This window comes from Varanus komodoensis, unplaced genomic scaffold, assembly GCF_004798865.1.
Source record: "Varanus komodoensis strain SLA01 unplaced genomic scaffold, ASM479886v1 scaffold45, whole genome shotgun sequence".
In the NCBI taxonomy this organism is placed as follows: Eukaryota; Metazoa; Chordata; class Lepidosauria; order Squamata; family Varanidae; genus Varanus; species Varanus komodoensis.
The window spans coordinates 1,374,953-1,401,985 of NW_025336011.1; the positions used below are offsets into that span (position 1 = coordinate 1,374,953).

The 27,033-nt window shown below is 39.0% G+C and overlaps 1 protein-coding gene across 1 annotated transcript in view; it reads left to right on the forward strand.

The window, feature by feature from the left end:
• NPEPPS (aminopeptidase puromycin sensitive) overlaps positions 1-27,033 on the forward strand; it is a 78,896-nt gene that overhangs the window by 10,455 nt on the left and 41,408 nt on the right. The window contains exons 2-3 of the mRNA XM_044444603.1: positions 7,347-7,431; positions 23,887-23,964. Coding sequence (XP_044300538.1) covers positions 7,347-7,431; positions 23,887-23,964 — 163 coding nt within the window. The remainder of the gene's footprint in view (positions 1-7,346; positions 7,432-23,886; positions 23,965-27,033) is intronic.

Consider the following 27,033-nt stretch of genomic DNA (forward strand, 5'->3'; position numbering starts at 1 on the left):
CAGGTTTGTGGATCATGCTGACTAGGCATTGATTTTGTGTTTCAGGTCATTATGTTTAAGGTGCTGAACATCTTTGACCTCACAATGTATTTGTAGCCTGGCCAAATTTTGAGGACTACAGATTTTAGCATGCCAGAAAGTTCTTTCCTCAGGGATAATTGGAGTTCTGCAAATTACAATAACTAGGGCAATGGCTGGAATCCAAAGAACCATGCAGCTCATTCCATACACATAAGGGAGCTTTTGACTAGACTGTATTCCATACTTGCAAGCTGGAGACTGCTACACTACATATCAAACCAATTTTGAAACTTTAAATTGCAGTTTGTTTTATGGTATGGAGTCTTTCCTTTTCACTGAAGAAGTTAACTCTCTTTAGGTCCACATGCAGGTATTTGGCAAACTTAAAAGTAATTCCTTGGATCCTGGCCAACATCTATTGCAGTTTCCGATTTTCAGACAGGATATCGTGGAATTCCTAATATACATACCTAGATTGTCTACACATTATTTCTAGATCTTTGCAAATTTGGCCCCCAAACTTCTAAATACTTGATGTCAGTAGTGTTATGATTAGCTGAAAGTTAACCATGTGGTTGAACAAGTTTAAGAACAACATTTGCATAGGAGCTGATTTGTCATCTTCTCATCTGGATTCTGAACCATATTACTTTCCTGCAAAGAACTAAGAGGAGGAGTTTTGAATAGTGGAGGGTGGTATTACATAGAATAATGATTTACTGCTTGGCTACTCTAATCTATACTGGATGCAAATCAGTGAAAAAATGTGGTTGCCCAGATAAGGCTTAAGAATTATTGTGGCTGTTGGCACTAGTTCACAGTGTTATTTAACAGTTCTTTCTGTTTTTATGTTCTTGGATGCGAATCAGTTTATTTTCATTTTGGGGAGAATCATATAAAATCATTGAATCGTAGAGTTGGAAGGGGCCAGAGGACCCAATAAATAAGTTGGGTCACTATCTGATATTTTGGAAGGACCATCTTCCTGAAATTGGCAGTAAATTTTTCCACTGGGCTGTAATGGGTTGAAAGAAATTACCGAAGGGATTGGCTGCCCATGTAACCACCCTCTTCTGCAGTCTGTTAGCTGCTGTGGTTCCCTTTAAACCTCTAAGGCAGGAATATACACCATGATGCCCACAGGTACTAGTGTGCACTCAGGCAAGCCCCTCTGTGCTCACCCAGAGACCCTACTGTTTCAATTTTATTTTTAAAACATATTTATATTTTCTCACTGGCTGCTGGGATTACTTCAAAGCAAAATGTATCTGTGCACATTATGTGCCTTTTGTCTAGTTTTGCCCACCAGTAGTAGCCATTTTATGGTTATATCTATGACAGTGTCTCAAATTTTGAAATGTGCCCATGAGCCCAAAAGCTTACTTATCTCTGTTCAAAGAGAACAGAATCTTTTTCAAAGAAACACAGTACAGGAGAGGGAATATATGGAAGGGGACATCTTGCATTAAGGTGCAGGCCCTTAAAGTCAAGGGTTAGAGTTGGAAGGAAGCAGGCAAGCAGTGCAGATGATTTAGGGCAAGTGTATATGATCTGCCTGGCTAACACTTACCAAAAGCTTAGCTGTGTATATTGTATTAGCTCCAGTTGAAAAACACTTATGAAAGCCAGCCTCATGCAGTATACCTTGGCTACAGTCCAGTTTAAAGTTTGGTACAGCATGCATTGTGGTGGCTAGATTACTCAGTGTTCATCCACGTTCTGGTTCACCCTCTAAGCAGGGGAAAAAGCTCTGTCCATGTGGTGTATAGTTATTGTGTGGATCCACATGATTGTAGAAATAACAACAGAACTGAAAATATGGATAAAGATCACTTAGTTCACTCAGTTTGGGTATATAGGGATCCCTGCTGCATCAGGCATTGGGATGAGATATGTATAATTTCTTTTGATATACTTTACATAGTGACATGTATTTAGCACAGCTGATGGACTTTCAGTAATCTGTTCCTTTGCACAGATAGCTAGAACAGAAGTCTACCCCCAAACTGTATCTAATGAACAACCTGTGTGTGGTATAGTGGTTAGAGGTTCAGACTGGGACTTGAAGTCCAGGTTTTGGTCCCCATTTGGCTGTGAAGCTCATTGGATAATTTTGGATTAGTTACTGACTCACAGCCTATTCTACCTCACAGAGTTGTTGAGAGAATAAAATGGGGAGGAGGAGGAAGATTCTGTAGGAGACAGGATAAATAAAATTTAAATATAAAACATGGAATATGATTCTACTCAAGAAAGTGATACAAAATACATAAAAGCTTATAGCAACATTATATAATGTTTTTAAAGTTAAAAACAGTAGAAAATCCACACAAATCTGTATGATACTAATATTCCTTTTAAGAAGTAAAACATAGACTTTGCTCCATTTGACCACATCTAGTCAGTGCTGCTTGAAGCATAATGAGCGTCTGTAGTAACTTTGTGAAAAGCATTTGCAACTATGCATGGTATTCTGTATTGTGTGCAAACTGTTAATAGGAGAGCTTTGCTTTATCTATTTTCTCTTAGAAAAAGTGGAAGCTAGGAATTGTTGTTACATGCCATCAAATTGTCTGAGACTTATGGTGACCCTGCAAAGTGAATGAATTCCCTGCAGAGTGTCCTGTCCTTGACATCCCTGTTCAGCTCTTGTAAAACAAGCTAGAAATTACCTCTTTAAAAATGCTGATATGCTGTATAAGCTATCAAAATACTGCATCAGTAGTCATAATCAAGGATGGCGCAACTGTTTTCAGTTCTTACTGTTTTAGGCAAGCTAAAAATGAATGTTTTTAATAACGAAGACACACTTTCTGTTGCAATCACATCTTTCGCTTTTCTGTAATTCCATGTGTGTATTCATGCACTTAGGAGCTGCTTTCCAGAAAACAATTTTTCAGTTATGTTGAGAGGCTTTCAAATATTAATCACTACTGCATAACTCTTAAAATACTTCCCTACAAATTATTAACCGTCTGCATTTCCAGTTGGCTTGCAGTAGATAGCATCACATTAAGCTGCATTTAAGTGCTTGCTTTACATATTCTCAGAAATGGCAATAATCCTAAGCATGTCATGTGAGCGGAGTTTCACTGAAATCAATTGATTCTTTTAGAATAAGTGTGTCGTCATAAGCACACACTTGTATAATCTGCAGTGTGTTTATAATCTATTAATTTTTTGTGGGTCTTTGGGGCTAAATATTTAATTACCTGTTAACCAACTTGATTACTCTGAATGTTTTCTTCCTTTTACTGTTTTTTACTCTTAAGTAGTAGTGACATTACCCTTAGGAAAAAAGCCCTTCCATGACTTACCTTTACAGGTAGAAATAATATTTACATTTTGTGTGGCAAGGGTACTTGGAGATTGTGATACCAGTTTTCCACAACATTTTGAATTGAGAGCCAGCATGGTTTAGTGGTTATAGTATTGGACTGGGACCCAGAAGATCTGAGTACAAGTACCCATTGTGCTATGATTCTCACTGGTGTCTTTAGACAAGTAACAATGCTCATCTAGCTTACTTCACAGAATTATTGTAAGGAAGAAATGGAGAGGAGGAGTATCTACATTGCCTTGGGCTCCTTGGAGGAAAGACCATATATAAATTAAACTAATAAATAAATTCTAGTGCAAATCCAGTTAGTTTGTATGCATACTTTGTATTAAAAATTCATCAGTTTGCTCTACAGAGCAATCGTGTTTGATTGTATTTAGTAAACAACGGTAAAAACATATTCCATGTTAATGTTTTGCCCCAATACACTGCAAGCATTTAACCTAATATATTTGAGGGAAATTTTTAAAGGGTGCAGTCTTTTACATGTGTAGACATAAAATCCTAAAACTCCCAGCATTGCTAGCCATGCACCTGCTATTTTGCTATCACCGCTTACTATTATTTCACTCTGTGACATATATCTATTTTAAGGACATGTATTCTGTCTCATACTTCCTAGGAATAATCACTGGTAAAACATGAATTACAACTATAATGCTGCCAGCCTTTCCTAATATTATATTGTAATTAGCTTCCCTATGTTACTAATGAACTTAAGAAATCAGAAGCTTTTTGTGTGAAAATAAATGATTGGAAAAGCTTCTGCCCCATATCATTACTTGTGAATTTTAAGGTATATCTTTTATAAGTAAATATAACACTATTTCCTGTGGGTGGTATTTGGATTAATAGTTTTTTTTCTGTCTGTGCATCACCTTGCTCTAGTAATTAAGAGGAACAGCTGTACTGATAGAGCCCAGTGCACATTGGGCATTGCAGCAGTGATTGTTGGATAGGCGTGAAAATCTAGTTTAGTCTTCTCCAGAAGTCTGTTTTGGGTGTTTTAAGCTACAGCTACAAGCATTCCAAAACATTGGCCATGCTGGTTGAGCTTACTGGAGATTCTTGTCTAAAAGAGTTGGAGGTCACCAGGTTGGGGAAGCCTCTCTTTGCTTGTCTGACAGGAATTGTTTGTGGTATCCCTCATATTTTGGGCCTATTCAGATGACTTACCTTCCACCACATCACATTTTATTTATTTATTTATTTAAAATCTTTCTATGCCATCCTTTGCATAGCCTCAGGATGGCTCACAACAAAATAACCATATAAAATACAATTTAAATTCAACAATAAACATTAAACATTCAATCAAACCAATTATTCAAAATTAATAGAAGAAAAGAAAAAAGAGAAAGAAGATGCGACTGATTGATATTTCGTATTAAAAGTATTAATTTAATTATTAAAATGATGGGTAAATTAAAAGGTCTTTACCTGGCGTCGGAAATAGAGGTGGTGCCAGGAGGACCTCTCTGGGGAGCATATTCCATAGTTTGGGTGCCACCACAGAGAAGGCCCTCCTCTGAGTAGTTACCCTCTGTACCTCCTTCAAAGAGGGTTCCTGGAGCACCTTCAGGAAAGAGATGCTCCTTCAGGTGTCCCTGTCCCAAGCCGTTTAGGGCTTTATAGGTTAGCACAAGCACCTTGAATTGGGCTCGGACTTCAGTTGGGAGCCAGTGAAGCTGATAGAGGACTGGCATTATATGAGAATGCTTATTTGTATAGTCATTGAAAGTAACATTTGTATTGGTCCAGTTCCTACCACTGTAATTACAACTGGCATGGGCCAGGGTGGAGCAGAAATAGGTTTTCCCTGTGGTGAGAGGTCGATAGAAACAGACTGTGTTGTGCTTGTCACTGTTAGAACCTGCCCATAGAACCAGGTAGCATGCCACAAGACATGTGTTGTAGCTCTGGAAGTGCAACATCATTTTGGTCTGTTCCTACCACTGTCTTGTAACAGCCTCACTCAGCAAACAAACAAGACCAGCAGGGTGAACCTCATCTGCAGGATCTGCATGCTGATTTTGAAGGTGCACTTCAGTTGGCCTGAGTGTGCGTATGAGCTCTGGCACTTGAAGTATGTGTGCAGAAAGCAGTGCAACAAATCACTCTTGCTGAAGCAGCATTTCTCCGTGAGAAACTTGCACAGGTTCTTGAAACACTGTTTTTGCCTTGTTCATCTTGTAGGTCTCCCAAGGGCCTGTTGCTCTGCTGACTGCTGGTGGGAGCATTGCTCAAGGAGATGTTTGCCACTTACCCACCTTTGCCACACACACCTTTCTCATGAATCTCCTTGTGGACTTTTGTGTTACAGCTAGCCAAGGCATAGCAGCTTAATGTTAGTCCAAGACCAGCCTGCCCCCTTGGCATGGTTGTTCATTCAGCTGGGGCCATATTTAGTGACTAAATAAATGTAGATAAACTCATCTGGATTGACCTGGCACACTCCACACTTGTCACCTCATGCTCTGGGCTCCCTGCATGTGTAGGTACTGGTTGGTGCCATACATGTCAGCTAGTCACATCAATGTTACCTGGTGGGTGTAATGGGTAATACACTTATTTATATGCTTGCTGTAGACTACCACGTGAATTGGTGGTGCCCTTCCTCTTTCCAGCTGATACAGCAGGCAAATGCAAAAGGGAGAATTAGACAGCTGCACTGGTTGAAGATAATGGTACTGGAGATAGCCAGAAGGTCCTGCTTGTGAAGGTGGTCAGCGTACCATTTGCAGTGCTGACATTTCCATTTGATGGTGAGAGCATCATGCATGTTGTCTTGATGGGCTGGGCAAGAAACACTGTTACCGCCAGGAAACTATGAGACATGTTTCTCTGGGTACACTGGAAAACAAGTGTGCCCAACCCTGGATGAGGCTGCAATTGATTGCCTGACTTGGGTCAGCCTACTTCCCCTGTAGGCAAAATAACTTCACCTATGCAAATTTGCCAACAGCCAATAAGGAACTTGCTATCTGACTTCACAGTGAACCTAACAGATACCCCTGCCTTCCACTGTGTGAGGACTACAGGAGGGGGAGATCTGTATTGTTTGTTTATAGTGTGTGGGGTGAGTAGTGGGGAATGGTAGTTTGAATATATATTTTTTTCAGTGTAACAAATTAATTTCAGTTTGTAAATTGTGGCTTGCTAACTGTGGTGCATGAATAACTGGAATAGTATTCCAAGTATCTAGGCACTGGAATTAAATTTTTGAAGGAGGCAATCCCAAATTCTTTCTCACCTGAGCAAGTGGACTTGGTAAAAGAGACAGACAGAGACAGATTCAAATTCCTAGAAATTAGCAATTTTGTATATTGGGTTCCAGGATGTGGAGAGCTGAAAATGTTTTCAGTTTTTTTCAGTTTTCTGGGCATTAGTTTTAATTTTCTAGGCACCCGTATAAATACAGTTCAGGAGTTTTCTATTGATGCACATTCCAAGGTCAAGCAGATTCATACTCATCAGATGAGGGGAGGCCTTGGGAACCAGAATTCTCAGACACTGAAGTAGAAGAAGCAGAGGGGCTTATCTCAAGGACACCCCTCTTCAGAGGTTCAGGCAAATGTTGAGACTAGTCGAGATTTACAGCTGCAGGGAGGGGCATGGGAGAAGAGCTCCTGTAGCCACCTGAGCCTGTTAACAACTCTTGACCACATGATATGACATCAGGAGAGATGGGCCAACCAAGTAGAGGGGTAATGGACAGAGAAGAGGCTTCATAGTATGCACAGTTGATCTGATAAACTTAACAAGAGGGATTGGCTGCTTATTTTGGGCAAGCTGCTAACTTTGGGATTTGCAATACTCATTTATAAAGGTATGCTATTTTTGCTATGTTTATTACTTCTGTGAAAATGTTGAATAGGATTATTTGTTACCTTGGAAGTTCAGTTGTGTTCTGTTGAATATTTTCTTGGAGTGTTTGTATCACACTCAATGTTAAATGTAATTAAGGTGAATGTGTCTCTTGCAGGTGAAGCAAGCAACCAATCAGATTGTGATGAATTGTGCTGACATTGATATTATTACAGCTTCCTATGCACCAGAGGGAGATGAAGGTAAGAGGAAATCTGGATGTAGCTTCTGAATGTTTGTTCAAAGATGTTATATTGATTAAATTATCAATTTATTTTGCAGTAAACATTTCCTGGATGCTTTGACATAAGATAGCCTGTCTCTGCTATTTTTGAATGATGTCTAAAATTTGTTACATGATAAACAAATGACATTTTTATAACAGTAAGAATGTGATCAGCTTAGATGTCAGAAAAAGTAATAATACTGGAATATAGGTTATCTGTGTTCAAGAAGAAGTGGTACTTGGGTAAGGAGGCAGCACTGTTGCTGCCAGTGCTATTATGCTAACATAGTGATCTTCAAACCATTATCAGAATGAAGAATCAGTGTGAAACTATTAATAAATCTCATATAATAGATTTTATTTGAACAAAATGTTACAATTTATGTTGCAGTAATACATTTCATACAGTGTTAAACCAAACCTCTTTAAGAACTAATTTATTACTTACTAACTAAATAATACTAAATTTACTGAGTACATACAAATTTTTAATAGCACATGACTAATAAATAATATGAAAAAAATAAACTTCATTTTAATGACTTGGATGTGCATGTTTTTTGCCACAAAGTCAAAATTTGGTATGATTGCTGACAGTTGCAAGCACATTTCTGGTTCTGCATCCATTTTATTCCTGTATTAAGCCTCTTTGATGGTTATTCCTTGCAATCTGAATTCACTCGAATGAAAACACTTTGACTTTAAAATAAATTAATCTGCTTTAAAGGTATGTGCGTAAAGGCTCAGAATTAAAATGAAAAAAGACCTTACCTTGTTTCAGATTTCTCTCTTTGAAATGAAGCGGAGGAATGAAGTCCTTACAGTTTCACTGCAATTGTAGGATTAAACCCCTGGATGATTTTCATGGAACCCTGGGGTTCCAGGGTACACAGTATGAATACCATGGCCTTAATGTATTGGACTGCCAAATAGCTTGTAACTAGGCATACAGGCATGTGATCTTTCAAACTGGAATATAGTTTACCAGCCATGTATGTAAATCTGCTTTTGCTGGTTGTTTGGGACTGCAAACACAGTGGGATTAGTAAGTGTTGGGCAGGCTACCATATATGACTCACTGGCTATATTTATTGGTGGGTCATAATCTGTAGGTCTGTTTGCATTATATGAAAGCCCATTTAACATGACTTAGAGATGTCTTTTTGTTAAGCAGCTGGCAAAATGCTAGTTCTTCCTTGACCGCAAATTTGGTATTGATCCATCTTTCCCCAGCATGTGTAATTTTGCTTTGTGGACAAATTTTTGTGGTGTAACTTCTGTTTGTGGTATGTTAGCTTTAATTGATTGGTTGTATATGTGGGAATGTCACACTAGGTGATCTGTCATACATCAGGGCTGTCAACCATAAAACCTGCAAGTCAAATCTGTCTTGCCTGTCTGGCACTCCACTGATCCCTAGAGGACCACATCCAAATTCCTCCCAAATGCCAGTTGCTTGGCAATTTTCTGGTTTTACATAGGTTCTTTATTAGATAATCATTTGATCTCTTTCAGCTGGTCCTATGTGACTTATGCAATATTGTGGTATGTAAGTCTGAGTGAACTTTGGGAAAAGATCTCTGAAGATCTCTTCCTTGTTGTGATGTTCAGTATAACTGAAGGTATGCATGAGTAAGAGGCTCCTGCAGCGTGAATATGTGCAAGTACTGTTGTACTGGCAGGAACAAATCTGGGCTTCTTTGTTCTTAGATGTCTGATGGAAGTTGAATGGAAGACAGCACTTAATTGGGTAGAATGCATCATGCAAATGATTCGTGTATAAGATTTCTAATATTTCTATAGGACCTTTCCAAAAGTTAAGCACGACTTACAAATAAAATATCAATAATACACACACACACACACATATATACATATACATATACATATACATATACATATACATATATATATATATAAGCCCTTCTAAACCAGAAAGCACTGCAAGGCTTTAAAATGCAGGTGGTACACCATTAGGGGCCAGAATGATCTCTTTGCAGAGGCTATTTTCTAGTATCCATCCCCAGTGCACACTTAATAGGACTTGGAGAAGAGCCCCAGAAATAGAACAAAGTTCTTGGAGAAGCAATTCTTAAGAGAATCTGGTTCCAGGCTGTTTAGGGCTTTAAAGGTCAAAACCAACAGCTTGAACTAAGCATGGATACAAATAGTAAACACTGTAACATGCCAAGGATTGATGTAATATGATCCAGTCTTCCAGCTCTGGCCATCTGACAACTGCTTTCTAAACCACCTAAAGCTTCCGAATTGTCTTATGTATACTGTAGTAAGAAAGTGCTGAGAACAAGTGTGGTGTAGTGTTTAAGAGCATCGGACTGAGGCTGTCCAGGTTCTAGTCCCTGCTTGACCATGGAACCAACTGGATGACTTTGGGCCAGTCACAGACTTTCAACCCAACCTACCTCACAGGGTTGTTGTGGTAGGAATAAGATTGAGAGCAGGAGAAGGATTATGTAACCTGCTTTGAATTCATTTTAAGGAAAAGACAGGATAAAAATCAATAGTAATTAATTGGAAGGTGATGAGGATATGAATGACTGAGGCTAATTTCTTTATGAAAGACTATTTCTGGCAGAAAAGATGCAGATAAGAGATGGTCACATGAACATCCAAGAGGAAGGCTAAGTCCAGAAATATTCCAGTGACACAAATTTGCTGCTTCAAATCTGAAATAGGTTGCATAGGATCATGACAACCACACAGCTTCTGTGTTGTCTGGCTTACTGGCTTTTGCCAAATCCTGACTGCCTGAAGGGGGCTTGCACAGCTAACTAGCTAAATCTTGGAGATAAAGCTAGCCTCTTTGGCATTTTGATTTCTTCTTCCTGGTCTCCGTGCATCACACATACCAGCTCTGCACCTGCATAGAGCCTTATTCAGGAAGCTTCTGCAGACGGGAACTATTTGATGGGAACCCTTTCACCACTGTCTGATGCATATGACTGTAGTGGGTTCCCACTAATTCCCACAATTTCTTTTTGCTATTGTGGTAGCCTCAGGAGAAGCATCTTTTCACTTGAGACAACAATTATTTTCTGTTGAAGTTTTTTCTTTTTTATTCAACAACATGTTCTTGTTTTGCAATTCAGTCTATATGTTTCTACTCCTCAGTTTTTTCCTTTTGTTATTCTTTTTAATGATTGAAAAATGGCATCAGTTGAGAAGGACTCATGTGGCCCTAAAGGCCATCTTTTGTAAGCGCAACAGTATGTTTCCACTGATGAGTAGGCATTCCTTTGTTTGTTTGGGAGAGTCCCACACTGCCAGCCTTCACCAAACAGGCCAGACGGAATCATGGTGATTGGCTCTGAGCAAAACTTTGAGAAAAAAGGCCATCAGTCTTAGAAGGTGCCAAAAAAAGTCTATGACACAAGCTCATCTCTCTGCCTCTCCCTCTGTGGAGATTACAGCTTCAGGCCACAGTGATCCCTGACACTGGGTAGATTGCTAGTCCTCACAGCAGCAAAGAAAATGAGAACTGATACATCTAACCTGTGGTGGTAGGGGAGGATCCAACTCTAGCATCTTCCCTGATACTAACACCATCTACGTGTCTCCTCTGAAAATGCAATCTCTGGTACTGATCATGACTTTGATACTTACACACAATTTGCTACCAATTGTTTTGATTTCACAGAAGAAAATTTAAGAACTCTTGCAACTTCTGCACTAGCCAGATCTGTTTGACCACCCTGTCTTCCTTTTAGGCCTTCATGGTTATACTGAGTGTCAGATACACTGACCCATGTGGCCAAGAATCTCTGAGTTTCAGTTGTGAATACCAAGACTCTTCCTGTTCACCTTGTTCCAAATGGGAACAATGGTCTGATCATCGATACTGATATACCATCCGTATTACTGTGATGAGTGGCATGCTAAATACAGTTATCCGGACTGCTATGATTATGACCACTGTTGAGACCCGTGTCGATACTGAGTACAGCCTTCAAGTTCATTCACCAGTTGTTTCTGTGGGAACAAATGGGAGCATCGTATAATTACCCCCCTGAAGATCAGCATGAGTTAGCAAAGTTTTTCAGGTAAAAGCCATTAAATTCTTGTTCCAGCAAATCAGTAGCTCTTGTTACTAGACAGAGTGTGGATCAAAGGCAGTGGTAGGACCTGTGGTATTTTGCAGGGTTGCTTGGCTCCAGTCAATGGCCTCTCTTTAGAAGTCCATTCCAGGATAGAAGATTTGCTTTTCAACAGATCTGGTCTTTCACTTACAGAACTGGACAATGGACAATTGGATTCAAACTAATCATGGCAGGTGCCAATAGTGGAAACAAAAATGGGGGCTGATCAACTATTCTAACTATGAGTGCGGGAATGTCCCGCAAACTCTAAACCACATTGCAATGAAATGCCTCCTCAGAAGGTTTCATATAATTTCAATAACACACTCTCAAGCCATAACCCTTGAACATGGGTTATCTTTTTGTCTGAACCCAGTCACCTAGTTTAGAATTTGTGAAAGCTAGTGGTGAAGTTACAATAATTTTAAGTGGAGACCATTTAAAGAGTATAATATTCATGCTAGCCTGGAGTGGAATTATTATAGCTCTTAGAAGAAGCTTTTAGTAGTTATAGACTTGCCAAATCCCAGGGTGATATCTCAGAACACAGTGTAAAAGTAAATGGTGTTTTGGAAAATACCCACTCCACCCTCCCTATCTGTAGAAATCTCTGACAAAGAGAAACTTAATTCTAGTACCTAGGAACTTTTAATAGATTTGTAGTGCTGCTGGTATGGTCAGTGAATCTAAGGCACGGATTGGCTTTTTTCCTTTTTAGTCCAAGACTGCATATCCTCATGACCAATCTTCTAGAAATGGCATACTACTGGTAGGCGGGAACAAATCAAAAGCACATGCACACACATCCATCCATCCAAGTACACATTCTGCTCTTCCATTCATTTAGGCTTCCACTGTTTGCTTATCTGTACAAGGTATCAAATATTTAGAAGGCATCTTTTGAATAACAGTGGTGGAATTTGAGCTCTTAAGATGACTAGAGGAGCTTTTAGGTATCTTGAACTTTAGGTAAATCCATTATCCACTCTTCTCAGTGATACCTTTTCTGTGCTAGGTATAGCCACAGCCACAAACAGGAGCAGTAGTCTCAAGGTTGCTCAACATGGACACTCCTTTGTCCCTGACTGGGTGATGGTGGCAACCTGCTTTACTGCTGCAGCTTCTCCATTTTGAAGTATTTTTAAAGGAGGCATCTGTCCAGCATGCTGACAGAATTCTTTCCCTTTTGCCCTTGAGTCTGGAATAGCGATGGGAGAAGCTCTGGGATCCAGTGGCTGAGGACAATGCCGGGAAGAGGAGACTTTGGGGCAAGATTTATCCTTTCATTACACCCAACTAAGTTAGAGTTCCTCAGTAGAGACATGAGGAGTTTAATGAAAGATTTAATGGTTTAATGAAAGGTAGCAACACCATGCTTTGTCTGGTGTCCAGGGGAATGAGGAGTGAAGGAGGAATATATGTTATGCACAATCTTGGCTAATGGAAGGAAGTATCCCAGTATAGTCAGCTTCCTTTCTAGTGCATGTTGTACTGGCTTGAGCAGCAAGTGCTTTGCGCTTCCCTTTGGAACATGAAGGTGAACAATTTTTGGCCATTGGCCAGGTTTTTTGTTTTTTGTTTTATTGTAATCCTATAAATTGGAATAATTAATTAATTGACATATCCATCTGCCCATTGTGTAATTTCAGGAATTGCTCTTTAAGTGCATAGTCATTTTAATCTGTACTAAATGTTCTCTGCAGCAAAATTAATATGTGTAGTGCTTTTTGCATCGAAAGCTTACAGGCTTTCAAAGTTTGCCATTGTTCTTTTATTTGTTTATAACCAAAGGTCATCACAAGTCAAATCTCGTAACAATACTGCAAAATAAAAAGAAAGGAGTTCAAACATAATTTGCACAGTTAGATAAATATATCAAAATCAAGTGAACACTTAATATGTAAATAGTGTCCTGATATAATCAGAGAATAAATGGCAGTGTGAGCTTTTATATTAAATGATGGCCAGGACAAGAACTGCTGTTGGTTTGGACCAATTTACCTCAGTTTTTGGATTCAGTGCTGTACCGAAAGATTTGAGGCATGTTGCCATGGTCACTTATGATGGTTTGGTCCAACATTTATTATTTATTTACACCTATTTATAGGCAGCCTGTAACTGCTGAGGCCTTCCTAGGTGGCTTATAATATATTAAACATATTAATGCATAATAAAGCACTTTGACAAATTAAAACATCTATAATAACAGTATAAAAAAGGCCACAGCATTCAGGGACTAAGCATTAAAAATTTCTAAAAAGGTATGTCTTTGTCTGGTGCTGAAAATAAAATAAAGATGGCGTCAGACAAATTTCCCTGGGGAGGGATTTGCAAAGATGGGGAGCAGCAGCGGGAAAGGCCCTTCTCCTGGTTGCCACCCCTCTCTAATCCCTGAGGAGTGGCTCTTTTAGAAGGGCCTCCTGAGCTGATCTGAGGGCGTGGGTAGGTATATATGGATGTAGACGGTCCTCCAGATAGCCAGGCTCCAAGCCGTTTATATGTCAATACAAGCATCTTGAATTGGGCCCAGGCCACAACCAGTAACCAGCGAAGTTCTTTCAGAACTGGTGTTATATAGGCCACTCTAGAAGTACCAGTCACCAACTGAGCAACCCAATTCTGCACCAGCTGCAATTGCTGGACCGTCTTCAAGGGCAGCCCCACGTGGAATGCATTAAACATACTATCATAAACTTGCAAATTTGTCAGTTACCCACTTTAAAATCTGTAGCTACTGCCCTTAAGAAACTTTTCTAGTTCACTCCACTAGGCATTGCATTCAGTGTTTTGTGAGCAACTTCCTATGGTCATTTTCAGGAAATATTGTAGACTAGGCTGGACAACTTGAAGCACATGAAGTCTTTTAATGGGCAGAAAAAAAAATCAGTTGTCTTGTTTGCTTGGGTTCCTGGTGCCTATGAATTTGAAATGCCTTTCAGTCCTGTATAGGCATAGTTCCTAAATACATGATTCAGGCTACAAAGAATTTGACAAATATTTTGAATATTTATTTGTTTATTTATTTAAAACTTTTGTATACCATCCCATCACAGATGTCTTGAGATGGTTTACAACAACCATTGTTGTAGAGATAGTATGCTTGACTCTGGGATAGCATTTTCCAAGGTAGTCTTTTCTGCAGAATTGGTTGCCCAGCCCTGTTGGCAGTCTTTTGAAAGCCTGTCATCTTCAGTTCAGTTGAAAGAAATTACTGCAAAGTGATGTACCCTTGTGTAACCTGAATAAAGTCAGTGGAAAAACATTAACAGTGGGTGTGGGTTTTTCAGGAAAAACACAAGATTAATTTGCATATGGCAGGGTGCAGAGTATCTTTCAAACAGAAGACCAAATTCTATTTTGTAGAAGCTGTTTGTGGCATTGTGTGCACATATAATTAAAGAATTACTTAAGCAATTAATTAATTGAGCCTCAGTATAGGGATTCTACTTAATAAAGGCAAAATTTAGAATGGGGGAAATGCTGTATACAGTGGTTGGGGGAAAGAGGGTGGAGTGGGGGTGGGTGGAGTTGAGGCCTGAAATTTTGCATGGCTAGCATAAGGTAATTTATACTGAAAAAAAAAAATGTTTTGACATTTTTAGAGCAACTGTCCCCAACCTGGAGCCTTCCAGCTGTTTTGTACTAAACTCCCAGCATTTCTGCTGGTGTAGAATGGATGCGAGTAGAAGTTCAACACATGTGGAAGGTGCCACTTTGGGAGAGGCTGCCCTTGATAGTGATCTAATTTAGCAGGATCATTTTACTTCTGTTTGGTAGACAAAAAATATTAATGTTTTTCCACATTATTTTATTTATTTATTTATTTATTTATTTATTAAAACATTTCTATGCCGCCCCTTGCTGAGGCCTCGGGGCGGCTTACAACATCAAATACAAAATACATTAAAACAGTAACAATTAAAATATATACAGTAAAATAAAATAAGCCGCCCTGGCCGAATAAAATTCAATAATATTAACATTTAAAATGCTGCTTAAATAAAAAGGTCTTCGCCTGGTGCCGAAAAACAAATAACGACGGCGCCAGGCGGACCTCTCTGGGGAGCGCATTCCATAACTTAGGCGCCACCGCTGAGAAAGCCCTCCTCCGAGTAGCCACCCTCCTAATTTCCTTCACTGAGGGCTCCCGGAGGAGGGCCTCTCCTGCTGATCTCAAGGGGCGGCTGGGCATATATGGACGTAAGCGCTCCTTCAGGTAACCAGGACCCAAGCCGTTTAGGGCTTTATAGGTCATCACCAACACCTTGAATTGGGCCCGGACTTCAATGGGAAGCCAGTGAAGCTGACGGAGAACTGGAGTCATGTGAGCATAACGTCCAGTTCCCGTCAGCAGCCTGGCAGCTCTATTTTGAACCAATTGAAGTATCCGGACCGTCTTCAAGGGCAGCCCCACATAGAGCGCGTTACAGAAGTCAAGACGGGAAGTCACCAGTACACGAGTCACTGTTGCGAGGCTGTCGTACTCCAGATAGGGGCGCAGCTGATGAATCAGCCGAAGCTGGAGGAAAGCGCTCCTCGCCGCTGCTGTTACCTGCCCTAAAATATTTGAGGGGGAAAATGAGCACACACTTAATATGGTTTAAAAGTAAAATTATGTAGAACACTTCCAAAAAATGTAAAAACAATCACATATGTTCTCTAGTGGTGTTTAAGAATGTTAAGAACTTTACATGATGTGCTGAAGACTTCTCATTTGCAGCTTTGAAACCACCAAGCAATACAGTATTTGCAATTGGCATCCATTCATTGTTACTAATGAATTGTTACATATGAAATGGAAAGTTTTCCGTGGAAAAATAAAGCACTGGAAAAATTGTCACCCCACATCACTACATAGTTGGGTCAGTGGTCAGTGAAGTATTCCTAGATGTAGAGTTCTTTGGAATTCAGTCTGTAATCTTAAGGAATCATAACTAATAAGTCACTTCTGTTGAATTTACTTCTTAGTGAACACTATTACTGTTTTGGGGTATCAAATTATATCTTGGAATAGCAAGCCATTTTTCTTTTTTTACTCTGATACAAAATGTTTGGCAGGAACATGTTTTCTTTTGAATCCCAAAAGCTGAGCTACTAATTTGTTATTCAGGTAATCTTTCATTATATGCATTATATCCTTTTTAACTACCTAGAATAACTTGGAATTCCTCTATCAATGGAAAGCTTAGATTAAGATACTTCTGAGGCATACTTTCCTGTCTCACTTTTTGTGCCTTCTGTTCTTTTTTCTGTTCCCAGAATTCTCTTTTTTGTCTCCTCCTTTTGTTTTCAGTTGTATGGATACTGAAATCTGAGTAAAACTAGAATATTAAAGGGAGTAGGAAGATATTGTTACTCCTAAAATTAATAAAATTAATAAAAACATTGGGTTGGATCTGGACTGACAATGAAATCTGTGTTCCCACTCTGAAATATGTCCTATTGATTTAAATAGGCTTGGCTTCCAGGGAAATGAACATAAAGTTGCAGTTCAAGTTGGTAATGGCTAATTTGTCCTCTTGATTTAAACTGGGCTACAGAATGGCTAACTTTGCTATGATCTAATGCCTGAATGTCTGGGAATTTTCCAGTTTAGGTTTTCTAAAGAAACAAAATAAGGAAGATTTGTTTTCTTTGGTGTGAAGGAATATTAGTGTCTATGATGCCACAAGAATGCTTGAGCTGTGACTCATATTCTACCATGCATTGTGGCATTAGCTTTCATTTCAGGATACAATGAAACAATGCAGGGGAACCTTGATGGACAATTGGAAAAATGTGTGCAAACTTTTTCTTATAAATTAAAAGCATCTTACAGTTGGTCTGTGCATCTCAGAAAGTTTAACATCATGAGAAAGTAAGGAGTTATGCTATATCAGGTCAAGGGTCCATCTAGTACACAGTGGCCTACCAGCTTTCTGTGAGTTCACAAGTAGGATACAAGTGAATAATACCTTCTTGTTCTTGCTCCCTGGAAGAACCAAGAAAAAGAAAGTGGGGCTAGAGATAGTACAAAGCCCTCATTACTAATAGACATGAGGATATACTATATAAAGTGATATATTATTGAATTTCATTTATCTATTTGAGACAAATATAATAGTGTTAACATGATGGACAGTAAGTATTAAAAGCTACATTTCAATGTGTTGAATACTATTTGAACAAAACGGTAGACTTGCTGCTTAAAATTCTGTGTTTAAAATCTGTTTCCGATCTGTAAGAACAGAACCGGGTTATTTTCTTATTTTAGAAATTAGAGAAAGATGCATAACTTTAAAAATTCTACAAACTATGTAAACTAATTTGGTCAAAAATCTCTCTCTCCCTCTCCCTCTCCCTCTGTACACACACACTAGTACACACATGCACCACCATTATTACAAATCTGACTTAATCAGCAGGGAAGGTGTTTCTATTCAAAAGTAGTATCAATCTCACAAGTAGTTTGCCAGGCTTTTCAAATCAGGAATAAGTATGGACTTAGATACAAAAGATAAAATACTGACATGAGAATATGAATAAAAGTAACTCTGAACTGTATATATCATGGCATAGCCAGCAGTAGCTGTTTTGCATAAAAGTATTAACTTGAAAATTTTCCAGTTGATCTGATTCATATGGCAACTGTAACACACACACACACACACACACACACACACACACACACACACACACACAAGGCTTTAGAGGGAGAGACCCTTAAGAATTTGCTGAGTTGGATGTCATTTCTACATTTGATAGTATCAGGGATTAGTTCAGTAAAGACTGGGAATGACTAGCTCACTAGCAACCTTTGCAGTCTAATTGAACTTTTGTAAGGATTGCTTTACACTTCAACATTTTGTCAAATCATTAACAGTTGGCAGTGAAACACAGGTGCTTTAGCTGTTTTATTTGACTGGATCACATTACATTTAGCTTCACATGGTACAGTGACATAGTTGTCTTGCATTGGTGGAATTTCATGGGTCACCTCATATTACTTCTTCTGTTTGAAGCTACAAGTCTGTGTGTGTCTGTGAACATTTCCTGCATCTGACAAAGTAACTTTCCAGGCCACAAAAAGCTGTGGCTCAGGTGTCTTAATTGTTAAGGTATAGCAAGACTCAATTTAACATTGGATGATAGTTCTTCCTGATGCAGCCCAAACATCTGAAAGACTTTCATTTCTCCAGTGGCAGTTAATTATGCTGAGAAATAGTATCAGAGTGGAGTTTGAAGTTGATGCCATGGTTTTCCTCTGCCACAGCTCCTTGGTGTTTTGTTATATTTGGGAAAGTGGGCTAGAATTATTGCTAATACCTGGAAGCATTCATGGGGAAGAGAAGGGAGCACAGGATTAAATCTGTTATGGTAGCAGATATGTGTCCAGTGGGGCTTTTGCAGTTTCTTTCCCTCTCAGCACCAGAAATCTGCTGTGGAGGGCTTCCCAGGTATCTGAGGCATTTTAGGAGGGTGAGCAGGTTGTATGTGGAGGAAGGTGAGTTAGTTTCCCTTCCAGGTTCTTTCTGCAGAGCTACATCATTGGATTGAACCCATAGATTTTATGTCCTTTAGTGTGCTAATTATATAATGAATTGAAAAAGGGATGGGAAAACAAATCTGTAATAAATTATAAATTTTTGTATGTAATGTTAAAGTTTGTGAAGCCAACCACACAGGTGCTTTCACTTGTTGAGCACTGCATAAGAAGCTTTTAATAAATTCTTTTTTGGCTGTCCCATTGGCTGCATACTTTTTTACACTTCAGTTTGGTCAAAGGCTTGCTGTCAGGAGGATTTAATGGCCCTGATTTGGATATGTGAGATTTCTAGTCACTGAAATGTTCAAGGCAGATGTTCAACCCCTCCTCTTTTCAGTTTACTGAGAACATTGGCATGCTATCTTGTTACACCAGGCTTGCTTTTCATTTGGAATCTAAAGATAGCAGGGATCAAAATCCACTGAGTTTTTGCCCAGTGATGATACAAGCATTTCAAACATGATTTTTTTTTTTGGCTTGTGGCTTTATTCTAAATACCCAACTGCTGTCATACTCCAGCTTCTTTCAAATGACATCATCTCTGAAAACACACTAGTTACAGTTTATCATGGTTATTTTGACTGTTGTGCCATTGAATAACATAAAGCTGCATCAGTGTCTGCAAGTAGCTTGGGTTGTTAGGAGATAGCATTTGTCTTAACTATTCACAGTGTGGTGAAACTTTTACTCCGGTTTAAGATGATCCAGTAAAGGAAATAGCTCTTCATGGGAGAGTCCTGGAGAGCAAATTCTGTTCAGGACTCTTCAAGGGAAATCGCAAAGGCAAAACGGATGAAGTTAAGAGAAATAGAATTTTTCTTTTCTGCCCATCTGTCTTCCTGTACACTTCCTTCATTTCATTTCTTATATGACTGTACCATCCAATAGCCACAATAAAATCCCAAGAACCATTAAGTATCTTATAGCATGCTGTCCAGTGTGCTTCTTAAATTAAGAAAATAATCAAAATTCCGGAAAACCGTTGACATATAAATTCAGCTTTCCCCAATCTGGTGTTTTCCATATATCTTTCACTACAACTCTTGACATCCTCCAGATCTGTAGCATAACACAAAAGGGTAGTCTGCTGTGGGCAAAGTTGCACATTCTAATTTAGCAAATAACTGCATGATAGGCTGACAACCATTCATCAGTTTTACCAGAGTTTAATTCTGTACCACTTAGATTGTTGGAGCACCTTCATTTATTTACTAGCACTTCTTATTAGATCAGTTTCACACAGTCATGTGTATTTCAGTGACTTAAATATAGTCTTTCACATACTTGCTGAGGATAATTACTTTAACTGCAACTTTGAAAGTGCCATGTTTGGCTAATAATTTTATTTGTAATGGACATTCATTTATTGCTCTTTTCATAACAAGTTTATGAAAGGAGTTTTCCCCTGTGGAAAAATTTAAGCACCTGAAATTTTTTTGCCCCACATCACTGCAGGCAAGAGAATTTTCCAATCACCTTCTACCTGATAATATCTAACTGGAGGAACCATTTAAAACCTGTGTAATCTCTTCATGCAGAGTATATACTTTACCAGTTAGCTTTGGTACCTTTTTTTCCTAATTATTTCTGGAAAAGAACAGTGTTTTATGGTTTCTTTCTCTTCCTGCATGATGTGCACTATCTAGCAGTATTTATAGACTGCAGTAATGACTGAAGGATTTACAGGCTGCTGTAATGATTGAAGATTAATCATGGTTCTTGTGTTACCATGTAAGCAAGAACAGGAAAAATTATAGATGCTGGGTCATGGCTAATTTTAGTTTCATTGATTTTAATTGAGTCTACTCTAAATGTGTATCCAACCCATTGTTCCTTCTATTGCAGCTAATGGTTCTGATTCAGAGAACTTGTAGAGCAGCAGAAGCTTACACAATTTCTGACTTACACCATGGGATAAACATTGCCTTGTTGTGATTTGGCTACATTGTCGTTAGATAATGAGATACAAGGAACATGATTTTTGCACATGTGATATAGCAGATCTGTGTGCGGGAAGAAGTTTCCATACAGTAATCATGCTCACTAGGTTAGGGAATCTATTCCTTTTACTTGGGTTCAATAAAGTAATTACCAGGCATGTTCTTTTGTGAGAATTATGCAGCTTTCACTTTTGGACTAGAAAAGGGAGGGTGGAACATGCATAAGTAGATGCTAAGTGACCTATTAATACTTTAGGGACTGAAAACTTGCTTAATCCAGTAAGAAGAAAAAGAGACTGGATTTGCATGAGATGGCAGCCCATCCTGGGTAATTGACATTTTTGGGGACAGGAAAAGTATTTTTGTATATTTGTGTCCAAAAAATCCTCAAATTTATCAGATTGATTAAAAAAGAGAGAATGTTTCCTTTTTGAAATAAGTGCTTGTAAAAGGGGGTTAGGATGTAGTTCTCCCCTGTCTGAAATATATGCAAGCTTGAGGAAGTGTGGAAAAAGTAAAGGGCATTAACAACTCTTAGGGCAATACTTAAAATCTAGAGAGTAATATTGCGGGGGGGGGGGGGTTGAAAGCTCACCAATTGACAGTGGTCAAGTGTGTGCAAAGTAAGATACATGCAGCTTTGCCTGGTTATTCCCATGGATATTATCTAATGTATTATTCCAGGAGTTTGATTCACCCAAGGCTACCTCAGTTTAGATTCAAGGACAATCAGAAAGAGGCAAATCCATTTGTGTGAAGGATAATATACAATTCATTAAATGTAAAGTTGGAATACAGATGCAGATTATAAACGAGCAGCCAAAGAGTTGCTTACACATGTCCCTCAGTCTTAGAGCTCCTTAATATAACAGACTTTGCTCCAGTGCCTATGCTTGGACAGTTGTGCACTCTTCAAGGCACAAGCCAAAGCATAAGCTAAAAAACTACAGCCTTTAAGCATTTCCTCTTTCCACCTGTTTCTGAGCCTGGCAGCCATAAGCTATCCCCTCCCCCTGCTTCCCAGGAGAAAAAGTGCCAGAGCTGCTTCAATAAAACAGTTTCTTTCTGTGTGCCAAAAGCAGCCCTTACCCAAATAATATTATTGGGGGGTGGGGGGGAAGCCACAAAGCAGTTACGTTTGGTGCTCTAACTAGTACATGCATGGCACCCAGAAACTCAATTCTGGATGCTGTGGGGAGTTCAGCTATACTAGCTATTGAACAGAAATCCTCTCCTTACCATTCTTCTGGTATAACCCGTCTAATACACCTACTCCAGTTTTATAGCAGGCATCTACCAGGACAATTGACTAGATAAGACACCACAGTTTATAAAAAGCCTGATATGTTTTGGGTGCCTTGTGGGTTTTCTGTGAGCCAACCACACTGCATAGTTTACAGGGTGGGTTATTGGGTCATACAGACTCATCCAGAGAAGGAAAGAGAAAAGATGGATCTCAAACCTACTTGGATGTCATGCTGTCTAACTTTATAATCTTTCTATACAGATTTAGCAATCCAGAAAGGTAGGATAATTGTAAAACAAACAAATCCTACCTGTATGTTGAGGTTGCTCAGTGATGTTATCTACATTCTCAAAGAGTCTGTTCAGTATTACCAGGATTCAGTGTTGTTTTTGAAAACTGATTCTGCAGCTAAACTTTGAGCCCTGATAAGTTGTTTATGCTAATAATTTAATACATAGTCCAAAGTAGTGAGAAGATATCTGTGTATCTGTAGCATTCAAAATCTGTGTGATTACCAAGAACAAGGAACTGAGGGTGTTCTCAAGCACCAGCAACAACTTAATTTGATATGCTTTCTGAAAATATTATTTAGAAGACCTCTCTAAATAACTAGCTTTTTACTATCAAGATTGAGTTTATAGGTGCAGTAGCACAATTCTGTCTACTCACTCCAAACATGAAACTTTGCCCTCACACTGAACACAATTAATTTAGGGATGAGTTGTGGTTAATTAATGGGAAGAAAACACTATGAACATAATTTACAGTACTTTTTGCCTTAAATAACTGGAGGTGGGAATGCGGGGGAAATCTGCAGCTCTGGAAACTATGTCTCTTTCTAAAAAAATATCCATAACATCAAGCATGATGTTGAATTTGTTTCAGCAATTATAAGTTTCCTCTTGATGAGTTTTTGTGTACACATGAACATTTGACTATCAAAAGACATTAGATTATCATTTAAGAACAGAGTTAAGGCTATCTTGTGTTTGCTCAAGGAAATGGGAAATTAAGACTGATACCCTAACACATGTATCCCATGCTCAGTACTGATCGTGTGTAATGTTACAAATTGTGTATGCCTACAGCTTACCTTCCTTGTCGTGGTTTCTGTGCATCACACAGGTGGACTTTGCTGCACAGTACCTTCCATGCACTCATACCTTTCCTGGGTATTCCAGGCCCAAATCCAAATAGGAAGGATGGACTGATGCCCCATGCTTTTCTGGTCTTGTATTGCTTACGAAGCATATCAGCCTTGCAAAACTACTGTAGAATTTGGCCTATGAGTTGGCCCCTGACTATTTGTTACTTGTTAGCAACTTGTGCCCCTGACATCATTGGGTCCCTGGCTATAGTGCTAGCTGGAGCTTGTCTAATCATTGCTTCTGCCAGGGAGCCAGGTTTGCCTGTCTGAGCAAAGTGCACTTGACTAACAATTGCAGGACCTGACTGAGCTCCATGCTTGGGACTCAGCCGGCTCCTGGAAGTATTGGCTGAGTGCACCACTGACTTCATTATTTTCTCACCCTCCCCATCTGGATCTGTTTGTCTCAGTATCCTCATATCATGGGAAATGCTCTTGCCTATTGAGAACTTTTAAGCACTCTTTTTTCCTTTTCAGAAATTCATGCCACAGGATTCAACTATCAGAATGAGGATGAAAAAGTGACACTTTCTTTTCCCAGCACACTTCAAAAAGGTAACAGGTCTTCAATAAATTCTGGTTGACCAATAATATATGCATTCCATTTCCTGGTGAAGGATGTTTCCCCTGCCGTTTACTCATATTGGAATGTGCTTTGAAAGCTCACCATAATCTTGCATTTCACTCTGGGGTTTTTCAAATATAACAGGTATCTGGCAATCAATTCTGAGTTAGTTAATCCATGATTTCTGGCACTGTATGCTGCGTATGAGCTGCCTCCCATTTGCAACAACAGCCTATGAAATCTTCATTCATTCATTGTTCGAATGGCATCCAAACCCAGACACTTTGGGTTATTTGGGGGTTAACAACCCTAAGTTAACCTAAGAACAAATTATAGTAACTTTGGGTTATTGTGCTAACAACCTGCAAATGAGGCATTTGTAGGCTCCTGTAAACACACTTTTAAAGCATGTTTCAGGAAATAATATCAACTTGGCATTTACTTATGTCTTTATTCACATGTATGCCTGCATGTGCCATCTGAGGATAGCATGTTATGGAACTGATGAAGTGTTTCCGGGTCACAAAATCTGTGTTGTATTGAACTTTGGTTTAAAAGTGCCATCAAGCTTTCTTCTGCTTACTGCTACAGGGTAACACTGCTATCTCAGTTGGAAAGCTTCAAAAGTTAACTCTTTGTTCTAAAATGTTACATTGCTTAGTCTGAGCGAGGAATCCTTTCACAGGGAGATGAAGAAGCATTCAATACAGCCTACATGATTGTCTTCTCACTTTTTTCTTTGTATGTAGCCTGTCAGTGCAGGCCAGCAATTCTAAATGATAAAAATGAGTTTTATCTGTCAAAATTATTTGCTTAGTTGGGGCTGTGATTGAAAGTACTTGCAGATTAAGAAGTCAGTCTTGCACTCACTACCCACCCCTCTTTATTTTTAGTTTAAAATTCTTAAAATACTTTAAAAGATTGAATATTTTTAGTTTAAAATGTTAGTTCTGACTAAATATAGTTAATTGAACAAGCATTCTTATATAGAATGATCTGTGCAGTTTCTCTACCTTCACAGCTTTTGAATTTTGAGTTAAATATTCAAATAACAGTTTAACTCTGGAGACTACCTAAACCATACTGTTGTGACCTTTTTTGCAAAGATAATGGAAAGGATGATTATTGGAGCAGAGAAGGCCACTCACAGAGAGTGTCTTGCTCACCTGATGCTTTTCTTGCTTCGAGTCTTGCTGAACTGATGCTTTTCTCATTTTATTTTTAACTGAGAACTTTTGAAGAAAAGGGCTGCTAAGGACATTAGTTGAATCCTTAGTGGGGAAAAGCCAAAAATTAATAATGCTTACCCACAGAAGATTCTTTATGATTTGGTCAGAAGTGCCATAGGTATATCCCATCTTTATATCCCATGGTAGGAATGTCATGAGTGGACCCACCTAGAGACAGGGGTCAGACTAGATGGCCCAGGAGGCCCTTTCTGACCCTCTCTGTTTCTCCATTTTACCTGTACAATAATCTTGTGCAGTAGGCTATGCTGAGGGTCTGTGACAGGCCTAGAACTGCCCAGGGAGCCTCATGACTGAGTGGGGACTAGAACTTGGATCACCAAGTCCAGTGTTCTAACTACCACAGCACAGTAGTTAATGATCCATTGAGTAATGTTTCCTGAAGTGAAGTGTCAAATTTATGCTTTTGCCAAATAGGAATAGACAACCCATAGTGAAACAAGTTGAAAACAAAAGGATGATTTCACTTTAAGAATTGCACCCATCTGAAAGCACTTTTCTTTTTAATAAAAAGGGTTCCTTTTAATAGATGATGCAAATCTTGTAGTTTAGAAGGTCTTCACCAGCAAAACCAAATCATTTGAAGCTGGTAACATCCTAGGCTTTTCAAGTTCTAACTATGCAGCTCAGGAGCAATGAAGTTTTTACATGCCCTGTCTATGAAGGGATGGTTGGCTGCCTAAAAGCATTGTGGAACCTAGCGGTAAGTTCTGACAAAAGGTTAGTGTCTTGCAGAGTTCGTTGTGTGGTCAAATGCTATTCTAACTGACAACAAGGAAGTTAGATTCTAGATATTGAGATCCATATCTGAGTTAGGATTTAGGAGGGAAAACTTGGTGATGGGGAAGGAGGAATCACTTCATTCTAAGATACAACAGACAAAGATGGGCCTGTCTCTGGCATTCTCAGGGTCTGTTTTGCCCTATTCTCCATTATCTTCAGCTATTGAATCAAATGTCACACACCTCTAAGGTCTGCTGCAAGGGCTTCTGTTCAATGAAAAGCACAAAAGAAACTAGAAAAGTAAAAATCTGCTTAAACTTCTATATGGATGTCATCTCTGTACCTCTGTACAAAGATATCCAATCTTTTTTAGTTTTTACAAACTACAAAAGTACTCAGTTAAAACAGGAGGTCAGGAGATAACCTGTTCTTTGTTCTCATAATGGTTTCTATGATTTCATGGATTTTTATGCAATGATGCTGCATTCTGCTATTTATGAAATAAATAAACCATGGTTTCTTGCTAGTTACTTTGGCATATTGATTTGGAATGTGGATGAACATATGACATTTCTGTGTGAAGTTTGAGATGTTCATCTTTCTAGACCAGTACTTTCAACTGTGGCAGTACCTCTCTAAGATCTGAAGCAGACTTCCTTTTTAAACTCTGCTACCTGAGATATTTTTTTTAAAGCTAGGAATGCCAGAGATTGAATTCTAGAACATTTTCATATAGCTCCTGTGTTATACCAACCAACTGTGGGCTGTCCCCACTGGATAAGATTGGGGAGCTTGCAATTCTCATTATTCATTCATTCATTCTCATTCATTCATTCATTCATTTATGGATTTATATCCTGCCTTTTTCCTACAAAGGACTCAAGGCAGCTTACATCATTCTCCTCCTCCATCTTATCCCCACAACAACAATCCTGTGAGGTAGGTTGGGCTGAGAGTCTGTGATTGGCCCAAAGTCACCCAGTTGGCTCCATGGCTGAGCGGGGACTAGAACTCAGATCGTCTGAGTCCCAGTCCCACGCTCTTAACCACTACGCCACACTGGCTAATTGCAAGGACTTTGCCTTTTAG